Source organism: Jaculus jaculus, chromosome 6 (genome assembly GCF_020740685.1).
Source record: "Jaculus jaculus isolate mJacJac1 chromosome 6, mJacJac1.mat.Y.cur, whole genome shotgun sequence".
In the NCBI taxonomy this organism is placed as follows: domain Eukaryota; kingdom Metazoa; phylum Chordata; class Mammalia; order Rodentia; family Dipodidae; genus Jaculus; species Jaculus jaculus.
In genome coordinates this window covers 43,884,006-43,903,946 of record NC_059107.1, presented here as the reverse complement: position 1 = coordinate 43,903,946, position 19,941 = coordinate 43,884,006, and the positions used below count along the sequence as shown (strand labels likewise).

General features: G+C 41.8%; 1 protein-coding gene and 1 pseudogene across 1 annotated transcript in view; both read left to right on the top strand.

Moving 5' to 3' along the window:
• Rmnd5a (required for meiotic nuclear division 5 homolog A) overlaps nt 1–18,170 on the top strand; it is a 64,203-nt gene extending 46,033 nt beyond the window's left edge. The window contains exons 5-9 of the mRNA XM_004660509.2: nt 10,227–10,393; nt 11,363–11,528; nt 12,941–13,043; nt 15,650–15,804; nt 17,323–18,170. Coding sequence (XP_004660566.1) covers nt 10,227–10,393; nt 11,363–11,528; nt 12,941–13,043; nt 15,650–15,804; nt 17,323–17,386 — 655 coding nt within the window. The 3' untranslated portion in view covers nt 17,387–18,170. The remainder of the gene's footprint in view (nt 1–10,226; nt 10,394–11,362; nt 11,529–12,940; nt 13,044–15,649; nt 15,805–17,322) is intronic.
• On the top strand, nt 6,673–7,084 carry LOC101614108 (annotated as a pseudogene).
• Nucleotides 18,171–19,941: the final 1,771 nt, after the last annotated feature.

The following is a 19,941-nucleotide window of genomic DNA, read 5'->3' as shown; positions in this document are numbered from 1 at the left end:
TCCGCTCCCACTTCCACAAAATTTCCCCGAGTCATGTTGGGTTCATTTTTGGTCTGCTTCAGTGATGAGGTGTTGGGGGCCTCTGGGTCTCTGGCTCTCTGATTTGGTAGGAGTTGATTTTTCTTTGTGTTGATCTCCTTCCCCCTTGTGCTGGTATCCAGTTCACCAGGAAAACAGCACCCTTGCTTGTTTCGCCAGTTTTTCTTAGTTTCATCCGGGGCCTTTTGAGGTATGATGGGGTGGCTCTCTCCTTAGGATCTACATCTATCTGAAAAAGAGAAGCAGATTCTCCAATGGAGAGTAAGTTGACACCAGGACAAATGAGAAAACTTTTGTCGTGTGTTCGTCAGCACTATTCAATTCTCCATTTGTTTTGTATGATTTTCATCCAACTTGTATTGATTGTTTCAGAGTGTGATTGTGCTGAGAATTTGAACTGCTTCCGCCTTAAAGTATTTAAGACTTTTCCTTTTGGAAGAGGAAATAGATGGAAAAGCATTTGAAACTCTGTGTAGCTATGTCAAGTGCTTAATTTTCAATATCACAGATAATAGAGGAAACAAAACTACCATGGAGGGGAGAATGGAGAAGGACAATCAAGGTTAAGTTGATTACCCTTAGTGCTTGGTTTCCTTTTCCTCTCCAACTAATTGGCCTTAATTCTGGGAAATCAGAAAAAGAGAATTGATCTATTTTTAACCCATTCTGTCTTTGCGCTTCTGGTAGAGGAAAGGTATCTCTTAAAGAGAAGGTCATTTAAAATACAGCCAGGCATGGTAGCTGGAAGCCTGTAATTTCATCACTTGGTGGCTTAGGTAAGAGAATCAGGACTTAATAGTGATTCTTGTGAGTTCAAGGCCACCTGGGCACCATGAGACCCTAAGAAAAGAAATAAGAAGGGTCAGGGAAATGGTGCCCTTGGTAAAGTGCTTGAAGCACAACCCCTGAGTTCATATCACTGGCACCCATGTAAGAGCCAAGCATGGTGACACATGGCGTAGAATCCCAGTGGCAGAGACAGGAGGATCCCTAGATCTTGCTGACTACCTAGTCTAGCCAAACTAGCGAAAGACCCTGTCTCAAAAAATAAGATAGAGGAGTCAGGCTTGGTGGCACACACCATTAATCCCAGCAGTTGGGAGGCAGAGGTAGGAGGATTGCCATGAGTTTGAGGCCACCCTGAGACTCCATAGTGAATTTCAGGTCAGCCTGGGCTAGAGTGAGACCCTATCTCAAAAAACTAAAAAAAAACAAACAAACAAAAAAATAAGACGGAGGGTTAAAGAGGTGGCTCTGCAGGTAAGGCACTTGTCTGCAAAGCTTAGTGACCCAGATTTAGTTCCTGGTATCCATGTAAGCCAGTTACACAAAGTGTAACACTAAGGTGTTCAGTGTTGACTTTCTGATGGTTTCTAATCTCTAGTGGATATGACTCCTAAGATTCAGACCATAATCAAGCTATTTATGTCTACATTTAGTTATCTCTAAGGAGAAACTACAAACAGGTATGCACACATAATATATATATTACACACACATACATACTATCACATCAAACTTTTCCTGGGGAGACATGGACACACATCTGTTCACCTCAGATTGGGCTCACACAATAATAGACCAAAGCACAATTGTACCAGAACCAGTTTGGTGAACCAGTGAGTTTATTGGGGTTACTTACAGAGCAGGGTTATAGGTTGCTTATAGGTGCATGGATGACTCAAAGGCAGCTACAGCACCAAGAAGCCCACTTCAGCACAGTTGATGACTCACAAAAGTGGCATTTCTGGAGTCGGGTGTGGTGGTGCACGCCTTTAATCCCAGCATTCGGGAGGCAGAGGTAGGAGGATCACTGAGTTTGAGGCCATTCTGAGACTACATAGTGAATTCCAGGCCAGCCTGGGCTAGAGTGAGACCCTACTTCAAAAAAAAGGTGGTATTTCTGAAGCACACTGCACCACTGCAAACAGCTCTGCTGGTTCCAGAGCCTCTTATAACCTTAGGGAGTGATCTTGCAACCTTTTCCCCAGACCTGTTGACCTGAGTCTTCTGAGCCTCGTTTCTCTGAGGGAATGGTTTAATGCAGAGAAAACTGTTACACAGCACTGATCAGATCAGAGTCTTTGCCCAACATTTATTACTGTTCCTGTAACCTTGGGGTGTATTCCTATGGCCTTTGAGGGTTCTCCTTTTCTAGATTTGTTCTGAATCTCCTCCCTCTCTTGGGGGATAGAATTTTTTAATTTACAGCCATTTACTATATAATATATAACCCCATACCCTTATCAATAGAGAGGTGGCCACTAAGGAAGATAAGAAAAAGAGTGCAATGGACTACAGAGGCCAGAACAGGAGAAGAGATTTGGGATGATAACATAATTTTCTGTTTTCTATTTGGTTTTTCGAGGTAGGGTCTCACTCTAGCTCAGGCTGGCCTGGAATTCACTCTGTAGTCTCAGGGTGGCCTTGAACTCACGACGACGATCCTCCTACCTCTGTCTCCTGAGTGCTGAGATTAAAGGTGTGTGCCATCATGCCCGGCTTCTGTTGTCTGTTTTATACTTGTTGCTGGTAAAAGTATACAGGAAGTTCCAAGGAAGAGTAGATGCTATCTAACTATATCTTCCTTGAGGACTTGAGCAATATTGGAACTGAGTGGGCAAGCCATTACTAGAGAAATTGAGAATCAAAGGGAGATTATAAGTAAATTGTCCCTGAGATTATGTTGAAGCTAATGAACTACATTTGCTAAGAGTCATAATAGCACAGGGTGAAAGAGGAAGGATGCTAGAGTTTGTACCTGTGAAATGTTACTCTGGTATTCATTAGGCTTAAAAAAATTACTTGGCTTTGTGATAGGAAGCTAGTGTAATTAAGGTATTACTTTTATTTTTTAAACTTTATTTATATTTATTTATTTGAGAATGGGTGCACCAGGGCCTCTGGGCACTGCAAACGAACTCCAGATGCATGCACCCTCCTGTGCACCTGGCTTACGTGTTTCCTGGGGAATCGAACCAGGATCCTTTGGCTTTGCAGGCAAACGCCTAAACAGTTAAGCCATCTCTCCAGCCCAGCGTTGTTATTGTATATAAGGGTTATATTTATTATTAGAGTGAGAGAAAGAGATGAAGACAGCACATCAGGGGGCAGGGTGGGAACCGGGAGGAGGGGGGGAAGAGGAGGTGAAGAATGTGGGCACGCCAGGGCCTCCAGCCACTGCAAATGAACTCCGGACACGTGCCACCTTGTGCATCTGGCTTACGTGGGTCCTGGGGAATTGAACCTGGGGCATTTGGTTTTGCACACAGGCGCCTTAACTGCTAAGCCATCTCTTCAGCCCTTATTTATTTCTTTATTCAGTGCTTCCAGCTGGCCTTGAACTTCTCTACGTAGCCCAAGGCTCGTTTTGAGCTTTTGATTCTTGATTTCTTGCCTCTATGTCCCAAGTGCTAGGATTGCAGATATGCCCTCATGTCTAAGCTTATATATGTCTTTGTAGCTTCAGCTGTGTAATTTTTCTGCATGTGTTCTTTTTTTTCTATTTTTGCTTTTGGAGACTAGACCTTACTATGTAGCCTGCCTTGTCCACAAACCCATGATCCTTCTGCCTGGTCTTCCTGAGTCCTGGGATTACAGGCACATCTGGCTGTGTGGTTTCATAAGTGGCATATAAAAAAAGACAAAGATGTATCGCCTCTGATATGAGTAATTTGTTAATTCTAGTGATGGGCTTGGCTTATAGCCCAGACTTTTCTATGTGAAAGTCTCTTAGAAATGAAATCTCAGTCAATCTATTTCTGTTTTCAGAGAAAAGTTCTTAACTTCCAATTGAAGTTTGATTTTGTAATTCTTGCCATCCTCTAAAATTTGAGGTTTGAGTCAGATAGCTAATAACATCCCAGCAGGTCTACACTTGTAGAATTGAGTTATTCACCGGACCATCAGCTGTCATCCTTAAAAGACTGGAAAAGGGGGATACTACAAAAAAATCTCCCTAAACAAGACCAGAAAGTAATATTTGTGGGTCTTATGAGTAGTGTGAAGGCTGTCATAGAGGTTGTTGTGACACTTGCTTGGTAAAAGCATTTTTCTCTCAGTATTACTCGTAATACATATTTGAAAAGGTTATGATAAGAGAGCAAGCAACATACGGGTTCCAGAGAGCTGAACTAGCCATGCACATGAACTCTTGTTGTCAGTAGTTTTGGCCGAATACAGAAAGAATTAACTCTAATGATTCTTTTAGGTAATTGTGTCATTGTGGATTGCCTCTAACTTAGTCATCTAAAAAGTAGTATTTGGGATCCCTCGTTCATGAAAGACAGCCAAGTTTTCTGTATTAGGAGAATGTGGCAGTGACCAGAAGGAATTTATAGCATTGGTGACATTACTGTCATTTGATATTAGCAAAGTGAAGCTGAGCTGAGCCTGTAGGAAGCTATTTCACAGCATGTTCAAAATGTCCTGTGAAGTAGGCGTGGTGGCACACACCTTTAGTCCTAGCACTAGGGTGACCGAGGTAGGAGGAGTTCGAGGCCACTCTGAGGCTACATGGTGAATTCCAGGTCAGCCTGGGCTAGAGTAAGGCCCTGAAAAAAAAAAAAACAAAACGAAAAAGAGTCCTATGAGTGCAAAATCCAAGGTGAAGAGACAGGTATGGCAGTCAACACCTTTAATCCCAGCACTCTGAAGGCAGAGCAAGGATTGCTGTGAGTTGAAGGCCAGCTTGGAAATACAGAGTGAGTTCTTTCTAGGTCAGCATACCAGACACTGCCTTGAAAACAAACAAAACCGCCAAGGTGAAGTTCACTTTATTTCTTTTTTTTTTTAATTGAGAACTTCCATACTTGTAAACAATACCCCATGGTAATTCCCTCCCTCTCCCCACTGTCCCCTTTGAAATTTCACTCTCCATCATATTCCCTCACCCTCTCAATCAGTCTCTTTTATTTTGATGCCATGATCACTTTTCATTAGAAAATTCAGATGTCAGTGACCTTGGGTTGACTCAGAAGGCAACATGGTGCTGAGAAGAAGTGACAGAGCAGTGCTCAGCACTGAAATATCTCTGCCACACCTTCCAAGGTTCAGTCCATTGCGGAAGCTCACTTTTGTTTTGTTTTGTTTTTCAAGGTAGGGCATCACCCTAGCCTAGGCTGACCTGGAATTCACTATGTAGTCTCAGGGTGGCCTTGACCTCATGGTGATACTCCTACCTCTTTGCCTTCCGAGCACTGGGACTAAAGGTGTGTACCACAATGCCTGGTCAGAAGTTCACTTTTTTTTTGTGCCTGAAGGCTGCTCATGCTTTGATTGGAACAGTTTGTTTGTTTTGCTTTTTTAAAATTTTATTTTCTCTTTTTCTCAATTTTTAAAACATTTTCCACGATTATAAAAAATATCCCATGGTAATACCCCCCCCCCCACTTTCCCTTTGAAATTCCATTCTCCATCCTATCCCCTCCCCATCTCAATCAGTCTCTCTTTTATTTTGATGTCATGATCTTTTCCTCCTCCTGTGAAGGTCTTGTGTAGGTAGTGTCAGGCACTATGAGGTCATGTATATCCAGGCCATTTTGTGTCTGGGGGGAGCATGTTGTAAGGAGTCCTACCCTTCCTTTGGCTCTTACATTCTTTCCGCCACCTCTTCCGCATTAGACCCTCGGCCTTGGAAGGTGTGATTGAGATGTTATTCAGTACTCCAGCCACTTCTTTCCAGCACTGCGATACCTTCTGAGTCATCCCAAGGTCACTGCCATCTGAAAAGAGAAGATTCTCTACCCAAAGTGAGAGTAGCGTTAATACAAGGGTATAAATATTAAGAGACGTGCTTACTGGGCAGTTTGATAAGCATAGTATATACATTTTTCCAGACATCAGCAGATGTTACACCCCTAGGGCTCATGACTACTCCTGTTTTAGGTTTTCAGTATCAGGGATGTATTCCGTATCCCCCCCCCCCCCATGGAGTGGGCCTCCAGTCCAATTGGAGGGCAGTTGGTTGATTGGAGCATTTACTTTTGCTTTGATTAAAGGCTTATATTTATAATAATTGTAATTGGGCTAACATTCAGACTAAGCTAACTTCAATTAAATTAGCCTGTTGAAAGAAGACAGTAATCACAGGGATGTAGGGAAACAACATTGCCAGTGAAAAATAGTTAACATCAGCTCAGATTGTCATCAGTTCACTAATATTAAGCTACCTGGGGAAAAGTATATAGGAGTGCTACCATGAAACTTGTATCTAGATTCCAAGTTAGTTAAGGAAGGAGTTAGGTAAGATATGATCATTGTCAAAGAAGGAAAGATGCAGCAGGAGAAAGACATAAGATGTTAAGATGGCTGTGAAGGTAGTTCAAGGTAGATTGATTTATTAAAAGGCAACAAGATCCAGGTGTGGTGGTGCATCTTTTAATCTTAGCACTCAAGAGACCAGCCTGAGACTATATAGTGAATTGCAGGTCAGCCTGGGCTAGAGCAAGACCCTCCCTTGAAAAGAAAGAAAAATATGAACTGGACATGGTAGCACACATTTATGATCCTATAATAAGGTTTGAGGCAGGAGAATCAAGAATTTGAGGATAATGGCCATATTTGCCAGTGTGGCCTGAGCCGTGCTCGGGCAGCCTGGCCCATCTGCGCCTGGTGCGCCTGCCGCTCGGGGGGATGTCTTACAAGCCGAACTTGACCGCACACATGCCCGCTGCTGCCCTCAACGCTGCTGGAAGCATCCACTCGCCTTCCACTAGCTTGGCGACATCCTCCAAGTACCGTCAGCTGTTGAGTGACTATGGGCCACCATCGCTAGGCTGTACCCTGGGAACCGGGATCAGCCAGGTGCCTCAGAGCAAATATGCCGAGCTGCTAGCCATCATTGAAGAACTGGGAAAGGAGATCAGACCCACATATGCAGGGAGCAAGAATGCCATGGAGTGGCTCAAATGAGGCATCATCCACGCCTGAGGGCTGGTTCGGCAGTGCTTGGCTGAGACAGGATGCAATGCCAGATCCTAGTCTCATTAGATCTGAAGGTCCTGTCTTTCTACAAGATGGGAGGTTACATTCATCTCTCCTGTTGAGACAAAACTTTGTTTTCAAAATGGTAACAGTTTAGTTTTTTCTACCATGGTTCACTAAGCTCTATACCTACACCCTCAAAGATTGGGAAGAGATTTTGCAGTAAAATTTGCATTTTAAGTTGTTAGGATGACCCAGGGTTTTTTTTTTTTTTTAATTTTATTATTTTTAGCATTGACTTAAAGAGGCATGTGACATTACTTTACAGCAAACTGTCCTAAAGCCAGTGTCTCCCTTTAACCTTCTTTTGAACACATTTGCATCACCTGAATTGGTCTGCTCCTTTTCATAAGCTCGTCTGACTCTGAGGACTCGCAGTACACACTGACAGCGCTTCACTCCTAGCTGGCTTACCTGCCACACCACAGATCCTGCTCAGCAGAGCTTTGCTTAAGCATTTGCATGACTGAGTGCTTTGAAGTCAATCTTAAAGATGCACAAGTTATACATGCGAAGAAAGAGCAATCTACCAAACCTAACATGCACCCTGAACATTTTCATACTAAGAGTGTAGATTTCAGTTCTATGTTTATTGTAAGTTGATCAAAACATCTGGAAGAAAGTGACTAAAATTGTTTGCATCTTTGTATGTATTTATTACTTGATGTAATAGAGCTTATTTTCAGTTACCAAAAAAAAAAAAAAAAGAATTTGAGGCTTGTCAGGGCTGGAGATATGGCTTAGAAGTTAAGGCTATAGCCTGTGAAGCCTAAGGACCCAGGTTTGATTCCCTGGTACCAATGTAAGCCTGATGTACAAGGTCACTGGAGGCCCTAACATGCCCATTCTCTATCTGCCTCTCCCACTCCCTTACTCATCTCCCTCCCTCTCAAATAAATAAACAAAATGTTTTTTTTTTTAATTTTTTTTGGTTCATTTTTTATTTATTTATTTGAGAGCGACAGACAGAGAGAGAAAGACAGAGGGAGAGAGAGAGAATGGGCGCGCCAGGGCTTTCAGCCACTGCAAACGAACTCCAGACGCGTGCGCCCCCTTGTGCATCTGGCTAACGTTGGACCTGGGGAACTGAGCCTCAAACCGGGGTCCTTAGCCTTCACAGGCAAGCGCTTAACCACTAAGCCATCTCTCCAGCCCACAAAATGTTTTTTTAAAAACGAGGCTAACCTGTGTTAACTCTGTGCAGTGGCTGGGTGGTGATGATGGATTTTTCTTACATATCACACTCTTCTTTAACACTGTCCCATGAACATGTTCTTGTGAACAAAAATGACACACATTTTTATTTTCTTAAATTATCTGCATAGGTGATTTGTCTTTTTCTGTTGGCTTTCATTGTCATTGAAATATATACTTGCTCTAGGTAGCTACCTTTAATTTCATAGTCTTGCATACATCGTATGGGAAACAGTAAAAAGGCTCACTGCCTTTTACTGCTTGTTGTAGGAAAGTATACACTTATGACCTGAGGGCATAAACCTGGTTTAGATACACTCCTTGAAACCATGGTACCTTAGGTGTTTGGCAGACTACAGACTGCAAAAGTCCAGTGTTGTTGGTTCTCAGGGAGTTTCCATAAGTACCTTGATGTTGTCAGGGCTCACTACACCTGATGCTGCAACTTGACTGCATCATGTTAGTGCTGGGCCTGGTGCCACTTAAATATGTGCAAGACATGAATTATTTTTGTTTAAATCATTTACTTGAGACAGAGAGTATGGGTGCACCAGGTCCTATAGCCACCAAGAACGAACTCCAGACACATGTGCCACCTTGTACATCTGGCTTTATGTGTGTACTGAGGAATCAAACCTTGGTCCTTTGGTTTTGCAGGCGAGTGCCTTAACCGCTGAGCTATCTCTCCAGCTCAAAAATACCTTTTTTTTTCTTGAGGCAGAGTCTCACTCTAGCCCCGGCTGACCTGGAACTTACCTGGCCAACCTGAAACTCGCACCTGGCTGTTTATTTTTTCAAAGCAGGGTCTCATTCTAGCCCAGCAGACCTGGAATTGACTGTGTAGTCCTAGACTGGCCTTGAACTCAATTCTCCTATATCTACCTTCCAAGTGCTGGGATTAAAGACGTGTGCCACAACACCTGGATAAAATAATATTAAAAAAATACCTTTGACTTTGAAGTTAGGAAACTTTATGAAATTTGTTTCTGTGTGGATATATCAGCAAGGCAACACAACTGTTACATGCTTTTACAGTCTTGGGGGGAAAAGTGGAATCCAACAAAAGCACATTTCTTATACTGTAATTCCAGTTGACTGATGCATTATCAATAACTTCAAACATTTTCTCATATAGTTTGTAGAGTTACTCAGATTGGTTTCACTTTATCTTCACATTCTCTCTGTTCAAACCTAGTTCAGATTCCAGTGGTCCTTGATGAATTGGGTTGCCCTGGGAATGCCCATACAACCACAACATTTGTAAATTTATTTTTTATTTTTACTTACTTTTAAATTGTTTGGTTTTTCCAGGTAGGGTCTCACTCTAGCTCACGCTGACCTGAAATTCACTATGTAGTTTCAGGGTGGCCTCAAACTCAGTGGTCCACCTACCTCTGCTTCCCAAGTGCTGGGACTAAAGGCGTGCGCCACCACTCTCTGCTCTATGTAATGTTTTTAATCAAGAAGTGAGTAGCACATATTAACCTGAAGAAGGTTTAAAAACTAGGCTTTGGGCTACAGAGAGGGCTTAATGGTTACCACTCTCGGCTCTATGTAATGTTTTTAATCAAGAAGTGAGTAGCACATATTAACCTGAAGAAGGTTTAAAAACTAGGCTTTGGGCTACAGAGAGGGCTTAATGGTTAAGGTGCTTGCCTGAAAAGCCTAAGCACCCATGCTCAATTCCCCAGTACCCATATAAGCTAAATGCACAAGGTGGCACATGTGTCTGGAGTTTGTTTTCAGTGCCTGGAGGCTCTGGTGTGCCCATATTCATTCTCTCTCTCTAATAAGTATATAAATTTAAAAAAAAATTTTTTATAAAAACCTTGTTTAAAGTACCTGTAAGTAGAGTAGGTGTTTTTTTTTTTTAAATAAATCTTTGGTTGATGTTACTAAATTCTTCCACAAGATGGCAGAACAGACCCTGTTTTCACATGATGAGAGTTCAAACAGTTTTTAATGTATCTCTCACTTTTGATTACTCATAAACCCCTTATTTTCTTTAGATGGGCAGTATCAAACCGAGAAATGCTTATAGCTCAAAACAGCTCCTTGGAATTTAAGCTACACCGACTGTATTTTATTAGTTTGTTAATGGGTGGAACTACAAATCAGCGAGAAGCATTACAATATGCTAAGAATTTTCAACCATTTGCCCTAAATCATCAAAAAGGTGAGTTTGGAGTCAGACACTTATTTTCGTGTATGCGTGTGTGAGTGCGTGTGTGTGTGTATTTTGAGATAGGATCTCACTGTGTAGCCCAGGTTGGCTTCAAACTTGAGATCCTCTTGGCTCTACTTTCCAAGTGCTGGGAGTACAGATCGTGCTACCAAACTGGCTTGAATGAGAGGTTTTTGATGTTTGGAATGAGCCTATAGCCATTACCAGATCGATTTAGCAGTTTATGTTAACTACATGTTTGCTAATAAACATATTTGCTAATAAACTAAAACAATCGAGACCATTTCCTTAAAAAAAAAAAGCTGTGATGTGACTGGATCTAGACTTACAATGAAAACACTGACAAAGCCTGTTAAAATGAACATTAAGAAGAGGTTTCACAGTTTAGGGCTACTGTTACCCAAGAGGAAGGTGCTCACTCGCTCTTCTGCTCCTCTTGGTATGCTGGTGCCTTTGGCACATAGTCAGTGTAGGATGCTGGCTGGTTAGTTCTTCACTGAATATATGTGACAGCCTCTTAGAATATCATTATTGCTCCTCTACCAAAATATCAAAATAATGATTTTTTTTTTTCGAGGTAGGGTCTCACTCTAGCTCAGGCTGACTTGGAATTAATTCATTATGGAGTCTCAAGGTGACCTCGAACTCATGGCAATTCTCCTACCTCTGCCTCCTGAGTGCTGGGATTAAAGGCGTGCACCACTATGCCTGACTCTCAAATAATGGTATTTTGATAATGATCCTTCTTTAAGAAAAGATTTTCAGTTCCTTTACCTTACTCTCCCCCTTCTCTCCATTCTGTGTTTTTTGATTTCAGATGAGGGAATTCTACAAACAAGAATAAGAAATTTTTCATTATTTTGTTGTATTTCTCAGCCTGTTATTCTCAAGTAAATGTTTCAGGTCATTATCCACACCTCCAAATTGCTGGTGCTTTTCTTTCCTGTTTTTCCCCTTCAGACATTCAAGTGTTGATGGGAAGCCTTGTGTACCTGAGACAAGGGATTGAGAACTCACCATATGTTCACTTGCTTGATGCAAACCAGTGGGCTGACATCTGTGACATTTTTACACGTGATGCCTGTGCCCTCCTGGGGCTCTCTGTGGAGTCTCCTCTCAGTGTCAGGTAGGGAAATGTGCCTTGGCTATTCTGAAATGGGAGCTGCACTGGGCAATCTTTCTTGATGGCTAAAACCAAGAGGTTGGTTTTCTTTCTGGACAACTGTTCAGTTGGCATTTCAACCAATTGCCACAATTGGTAATGGCACAATTTTAGGGCAGCAGTTCTCATAGTGTGACCTGGGAACCTTAGGGAGTTCAGTACCCCTTTCTACTGGTAACATTTGCAGAGATTTTGCAAAAAATAATAATGGGTTAAATGCTGGAGCCCGTGTTCAGTCCTAGAGTGCTACCGAGTGCAGCCTCCGCAGGTCCTCCTCTACGCCTCACCAGCACGTTGCAGCCTTAGATATGCCAGTCGAAAGTAAAGCTCATTAGTTCTTACTTGTTTATCTCCTTACTGATTTTTTAAGATAGGGTCTCACTCTAGCCCAGGCTGACCTGGAATGCACTCTGTAGCCTCAGGGTGGCTTGAACTCACTGCATCCACCTATCTCTGCCTCCCGAGTGCTGGGATTAAAGGTGTGCGCCACCACGCCTGGCTAAGATTATTAGTTTCATTATCTTCATATTTGGATTCATATCATTTTAATATTCTGTGTAATAAAATAGAAAAATTGCTTAAGAGGTACTTCAGGTTCATGCCACAGTGTGATGTTTGTCTTGGGAAAATGCACCCATGTGATGAGTCATGGACTGCCCTCTCTTGTGGAACATAACTTTTACTTGAAATAATTACTAACAGATACTATACTATAATGTAGTGCTTAATAATTTCTAAATAATGAGTACCTTTTTACATATTAAGTGGTAGATGTAACCCACAAGAACAAGAGAATAAACCACAGTTATTCATGTAGTTACATTTTTGTTGTTTTGGGTTTCCTTTTTGTTTTTTAAGCAGAGTGTCACTCTGGCCTAGACTGACCTGGAACTCCCAGCACTTCTACCTCAGCCTCTTGAGCATTGTGATTAAAGGTGTGACCTACCATGCCTGGACACATCCAGAATCATTTGTTTGTTGTGGTGGTGGTGTGGAGTGTATGTGTGGGTTGGGGGGGGGTTAATATATAGGCATGCCAGGGCCTTTTGCCTCTACAAATGAGTGCCAGACACTTGTGTCACTTTTTGTTGGCCTCCCAAGTGCTGGGATTAAAGGTGTGTGCTGCCACACCTGGCCAATTTTTTTTTTTTTTTTTTTTTGACCAAGAACATTTTTCAGTAACTATAGGAAATACATCGGGCAGTCTAGGGAACTGGGGAGAAAGAAATTCTACTGGAAGCAGCTGCATTTGCTTTTAGGAAAGCAGAAGGTGGTATGCCCTGTCGGCTGGGCCTGTGCATGTGGAGTCTGGCATCTTCAACCAGCCTGAAAGCTGGCTGACACTGACACTGACTCTTCTTCTTCTGCTCTCTCAGTTTCTCAGCGGGTTGTGTGGCACTGCCAGCGCTAATTAACATCAAAGCTGTGATTGAACAAAGGCAGTGCACTGGAGTTTGGAACCAGAAAGACGAATTACCTGTGAGTCCATTGACTATTTACCTGTCCTGCCATAGAAAAATGTGGATGTTTTTAAAAGTTTACAAAATGGCCATCCTTCATTTAACCAGAACTATCCTGTCTCAGAAAAATGAAGCAGAGAAGTGATTGACAAAGACACCTGACATCAACCTGGCTTCCACATGCATGCACACTATATACACATACACCCCCAACAACTGAAAATAAGGCTAGGCGTGTTGGTCAGTGAATAAGGCTTTTGGTCTAACTCCCAGTATCACTCCTCACCTTGAAATTTAATTAAAGTAGATATGAGGACCATAGCACGTTTTGGAGACACTGAAAGCATGTGTCCAATTTTTTTTTTTTTTTTTTTTTTCCTGAGGTAGCGTCTTTACTCTGACCAAGGCTGACCTGGAACTCACTATGTAGTCTCAGGGTTGCCTTGAACTTACGGCAATTCTCCTACCTCTGCCTCCTAAGTGCAAAATTTTGACTTAAGTGGCAGTAGAAGCTGATGAAGGCAAATGTTGAGTGGCAATCGTGCATGCTGTAGCGTGAGGTGCTCTGTAGCGTGTTTCACTGCTCCAAGTGACAGTTATTCATCTGTGAAGGGAGGTCCATTCTTGATGGAGCTACTGAAGCCTGGAGGCAGCGCTGTGGTTGCCATGGTGCAATTGTGACGTGGAGTGCAAAGCTGATTGTGTGCCTTCCTCTGGCAGTAAACGCCTAGGCTCTGTGGTGGACTTAGCCTTTCTGTCACAGACCCTAGAGGACTAGAATATGCATTAGGCTTTTTGTTTCTTTTCTGCCACCCCTGCCTGTGCCCAGGTTTCTCTGCAGTTACCTCATTCTAGCAGCTAAAAACTTGTCAGTTGGTTCCCCCAGCTTTTCCTTGAAGATTTTCTGTGCTTAGAGCACAGGTGCCTTCCCAGTGCTGCATGTGGTCAGACATGAGTAGTGTCAGCTTCACTGCTGCTTCCTTGAGCAAGTGAGAGGAACTTGAGTCTTCCCTCACTGCCTCAGGCAGTGCTCGGCTCCTGGCAGTTTCCTAGTTATGCTGCAAACATCTTGGCAAACGTCTGCAAACACTAGGGCAGAGCAGACTGAAATGTAAACTGTCCTGACTGAGGGCTTGCACATGGGGCTGGCGAAGCAATCAGTGATGACCTGGCCATCACTTACCAGTATTGCTCCGTTATATTTGGTCAACTTATTTATTTATTTTTGGCAAGGTGCTAGGTATTGAACCCAGGGCTCTGAGCATGCTGGGCAAATGCTGTAACTGAGCTTCATCTCCAGCCCCTTTGTCAGTTTTCTTTAGAGTCTTAGTAGTGGATTTTTTTTAAACTATTTTAGAAAATATTTTGTTTATTTATTTGACAGAGAAAGAGGGAGGGACGGAGGGAGGGAGAGAATGAGAATGAATGAGCATGCCAGGGCCTCTAGCCACTGCAAATGAACTTGTGCACATCTGGCTAATGTGGGTCCTGGGGAATTGAACCTGGGTCCTTTGGCTTTGCAGACAAATGCCTTAACTGCTAAGCCATCCCTCCAGCCCCTAAAAAATACTTTATTTAAGAGAGAGAGAAAAAGAATGGGCACACCAGGACCTCTAGCCATTGTAAACAAACTCAAGATGCATGCGCCACCTCTCCAGCCCAGTAATGCATTTTTGTACTGATAGCCATTATAGATTCAGAAGGAAGGAAACATTGAGGCTGTGGTGTGGACCAGCTTCTTTGTTACAGTTTTGTCACCTTTCATAGGATTTGTTTGGGACAAAGACAGCTGATAATATGCCATGAGCTTTGAATAAAAAATTGCAAAAGGTCCTATTGAAATTTGGCTTAAAGTGGGCCTAATGGCATAGGCTTTTGTAATCCTAGCTACTCAGGAGGCTGAGACCAGAGGATCACAAGTTCAAGGCCAGGTTGGGGAATTTAACAGTGCTTCCAAATGAAGGTTTAAAAAGAATGGCTGGTGTTTTAATAATATAGTTGACTGGTAGAGCTTGCCTAGCATGTGTAAAGTTCCACATTTGATTTCTGGCACCACAAAATTTAAAAAATTGGCTTATCACCTTGTTGCGGGTAATTCCTACAGAAAACATGGGAAATATGACATGAAGCTCACATAGACATAACCTGCATTTAGATTGCCCTTGTGAAGGAGTTATTGCACTGAATTTTATCACCTAGCCAAGTGTGCTGCATGCCAAACAATCATGGTGTCTGGTGCTTTTGCTTCTAGGTATATCCTTATGAGTTTGGCATTGTTTAGGGTAAGGTGCAGTTTACTTGTAACCACTCATAGCCCCAACTATGGGTTTAGTCCCTGCCACCAAAATAATTATAAATTTATAAATAATTGATTTATAAACCATCACTTAGCCTTTGACTCAGAATTTAATGAAAGTGCTGGTATAGCTTCAAAGATGGAGTTGTTTTTTTTTTTTAACTAAACCTTGAATCCTAAGGCTTTTCACCTTGGGGAGCATGCTGAAGAAAATTCCACTTGAAGGAACACTTCATAAGTGTTCTTGCTACACAGTGCACATTGATAACATATGGATAGGGTTCTGAAAGATAATTAGCCTTTTTCCATTTTTTTTTTCTTTTGAACAGATTGAAGTGGACCTTGGTAAAAAGTGCTGGTATCACTCTATATTTGCCTGCCCCATTCTTCGTCAGCAAACAACAGATAACAATCCACCTATGAAGTTGGTCTGTGGTCATATTATATCAAGAGATGCCCTCAATAAGATGTTTAATGGTAGCAAGTAAGTATCTGACTAAATGGTAGGAGTAAATCTTTTAGAACTTAGTGGGGGAGTAGGAAGTAATGAGGATAAATGAATGCAGCTACATTTAGAAATAAATTTAAGAAATTATTACTACTGTGCAAAAGTGGGTGTCATCTTTTATTTGATTAATCTGCTCATAGATTTGGGTATAAGCATAGTCTTCAGTACTTTGGATCAAAGAGTGCTTTCCCCCGAAGGTTTTATATTAGCCTGCAGTGTATTCTTTGCACTTTGCCTTTTCCAGTTGTGAATTTATCCTGGAATTTTTATTCTGTGTTGCAAAAGAGCCCCTGTTCTTTGCTTTGTTAAAGTTACAGAAAACCTGGTTGTGGCACTGTATGCCTATAATGCCAGCACTTGAGAGGCAGAGGGACCGGAAGTTCAGGGTCATTCTCAACTACATACTAAGTTGGAGGCCAACCTGGGGCTCCTGTCTTGCTGGCCCCTTCCCACCAAAACAAGCTAGAATATTCTGCAATATAAATATGTAGCTACTTTTCTGTTGATGAACTTGTGTTGTTACTATGCCATTCCAAAGTGAATTTACCTTATTTGTATATGAAAGATAAGTTCCTTCAGTTGGATTCAAAGGATTTTTATCATGAGCTCAATTAAAAAAAAAAAAAATCTGTGGTAGAGTGCTTGCCTAGTTCAGTCTCCTCGTACCACCAAAAAAAGTGCAAGCTAAGCCGGGTGTGGTGGCGCTCACCTTTAATCCCAGCACTCGGGAGGCAGGGGCAGGGGTAGGAGGAGCTCTGTGAGTTTGAGGCCACCTTGACACTATAAAGTTAATTCCAGGTCAGCCTGGGCCAGAGTGAGATCCTACCTCAAAAAAAAAAAAAAAAAGCTATTTTAGCTAAAAAGCTTTGCACAGGTGTTCAATTTTGGAATCATTATAGTAGTAAGGTCCTTCTTTCCTGGGATGTCCCTTGCGAGAAAGAAGCTGTTTGTATCCTCCTCAGACCTTGCAACAACCTTGGCAGTGTAGATTGGTGATGACCAAAAGCCAAATAAAGTACTGGTCTTCATTCACAGTGGTTGGGTTTCCCCTGCCAGTCATGTAGACCATTCTTGGTGCAGGATTAGTAGCTGGCATCAGCTTGGCTGCCCTTGAATGGACCTTATGGCCGAATACTGGAAAATCTTTTAGGGACAAGTGCAGTGCATACTTAATAGAAAACTTAATGTTTATTTCTGAAACCCTGGAAGCCATTTTCAGGAAATTACAGAACAGTTTTTATTGGTTGCCAGTGTTATAGAGTCTTTCAGGTTAAGATCTGGCTTGGTGTTACTTATTTTAATTGTGATTCCTCAGAGCCTGACTGTTACATTTAGAGAAAGCATCATCACTCCTCCAAGCAAAATACACACATATGTTGTGTTGGTGCATGCATTGTTTATACTTACTGGAAGTAGTTAGTCTACAACCAAGTGAAAGCAGAGTGTCTAGCACTGAACTTAATCCTTGTCTTGTCTTTTCTTTCTTATCATTAGGTTAAAATGTCCATATTGTCCAATGGAACAAAGCCCAGGAGATGCCAAACAGATATTTTTCTGAAGAAATATGTTTAGTTTGCAGTTTGTAAGTGAAACTGAATTGTGGGTTCAGAAGAGCACGTTTCATTTGCAGCTAACCAAGGACTGCGTGTTTATATAAGCTCATGCTCCAGAGACTGCCGACATGCTCGTGTTCGCAGGGGAACGCTCCCGATGAGGATTTTCATAGGGCTTTTCTATACTCTTGGTCTTCATTTCTGATCAAGTGACTACACCAGCAGTTGTCATTCAATGCAGGTTTTTGTACTTAATTATATGGTGATTTTTTTACTTCTTTAAGAGCAGAAATAGAAATTGACCTCCTGCCATGTGTTTAATATTCCTCTTGCTTTTACTTTTGTCACTTTCTTGATAGTTGCTAAGCCTGAGAGTGTTTGTGGAAGAGTTTTCTTTCTTGTTATATATAAGTAATTAAATGAAAACTCTTCGTAGCAAGTTTGACAAACTGACTTGTGGTTATAAAATTAGTTTGCATTATTATTATTTTTTTTTTTTGCTTAAGGAAGAAAGCTATGATAAATTCCAAATTTGCTTTTTGATGTTTTCCTCTGCTCTAGCTCTTGCCTCAAAGTCAGCACACCTGCATTTGAGCTCTTAGTTGCCCCGTCAGGCGGCCCGCTTAAAATCCTGTCATGAATATAGCAAGTCTTTGACTACACTTACAGTGGAAAAAGTATTACTGTTTGAGTGATTTTTATTTTATTTTTTATTTTTTGCTTTTATTACCAAGAGGTGCTTTTTTAAAAATATATTCAATAAAATGATTCTGAAGTTAGTGTCCTCAAGTTGATATCTGCTCTCTTGGTCTTAGTTACCTATTCTTTGAGATTTTGCCTTCAGTACTTGGCTGGATGTCACATTTGTATATCACAGTGTTGCGCATGTGTGTATATCTATGTGCACCAGCACCATACGTTGTGTATCTGGAAGGGAAGAAGCATGTTCCAGCCCTAAAGTGCAGTTACCAGTTTTCATCGCTTTTAAATCCTTACAGATAGAAGCTAGCAATTTTCTGTACTGTGGAATATGTTTACTGCTGTTTTGTGTTTGATTAGTATAATGTTCAATGCCTCTCTTCTGCAGAGTGTATCATCTCACTGAGTGTGAGTCTGTAAATTGTTCAGATGGCTACAGATAATGATCTTTTCTTTTGTGAGATCTTCATTTAATGCACTGCCCAGAGAGGGCCATGTGTCTTTCTCTGTATGAGAAGCTGCGTGGAAAAGACTTCTGGACATAGTTCTGACTTAAACCCATGAAGTTATTTCATCATGAGAAGATCACTATGTGCAAATCACCAAATACTTTGCAACTTTATTTCATTTGACATGGAACTGAACATCAACATAGGAATACTTTGAGACAATGAAAACACAGAAGCAAAGAGAAATGTGACTCTTCAGATTTTAAACTACAGATGGACTTAGTTTAAGGGAGTGGGAATAACAGATTTGGTGCTAAATTAGTTGGAAATTGACCACATTAACAATAGTACAACCAGCCTGGAGCTGTTTACCTGGGAGAGCTGGGATTTCTTGTGAAGGAATGCTATGGAAAAAGCCCTGTGTCATTATCATGGGGTCACTTTCATAGTCATGGCCGCTGTGCTATGTAGGTTAGCTAGGAATTAGAGTTGGCCCAGCTCACAGTGCTTTGTTTAAACTCTTTCTGGCCCACAGTGACTTGTGCTAACTGCTGGGACCCTCTGAAGTTACCCTCCACTAAAGCCGAGGAGCAAGAAGAGACACTGTTGCGGGAGAAAAGGCAGAGTGCCAGGCAGTCAAGGGTGTAAACTTGTTTACTATATTTTTTCTCCAAATTAAATTCTAGACTATCTTTTCCTTTTAATTGTTTTTCTCCCTAGGCCAAATTTATCTTTTTCGCCACTTATTTTCACCTTCCCACCTCAAAAATCTGAACGTTTAGGGTTCATAAAGTTTGAGTGACGCTGACAAGCTGTCACGGCTCCCGTTACTTAGTTGGCTCAGACCACTTTCAGGACAAAGTGCCTGCTTTGCCCTTCCAGTGCTGGGAGTCATATTGACCATTTACCATGAAGCTCATGAAACTAGAGAACGTGCTTTAACCAGCATTTAACTTTACAGCTTCGTGTGTAAGTTCCCTGTAGTCCCACAGAGCATACGGCAAGGACCAAAAAGTGAAATGCTTAATCTAACAAATGACCATGAAGATTAGGTCTTGTGCCCTTCTTTAAATGCATGGGCTTAGAATCTTTGAGAGACTTAATGTGCAGAGAGGTGGACACGAAGAGGCCAGACCTGAACCAAAGATGCTCCCGTACAACGTTCTGTCCTTCCTCCTTTAGAAACATCTTCACGCCGGGGTTAGGACCATGCCGTCCTGGAGCGTGCGGAAGGACGCTGTTGGTCTCTTTCTGCCTCCACGTACAAAAGCTAATGGCAGAGGCAAGATGTTTGACACAATCAGATGAATAACATACTTGGAAACAGAACTTGACAATAAATAGTATCTTACATTTCTTGGAGAGCCATGCCCTTTTCCGGGTTGGACAAAGGCCATGGGACTGTGCTAAAC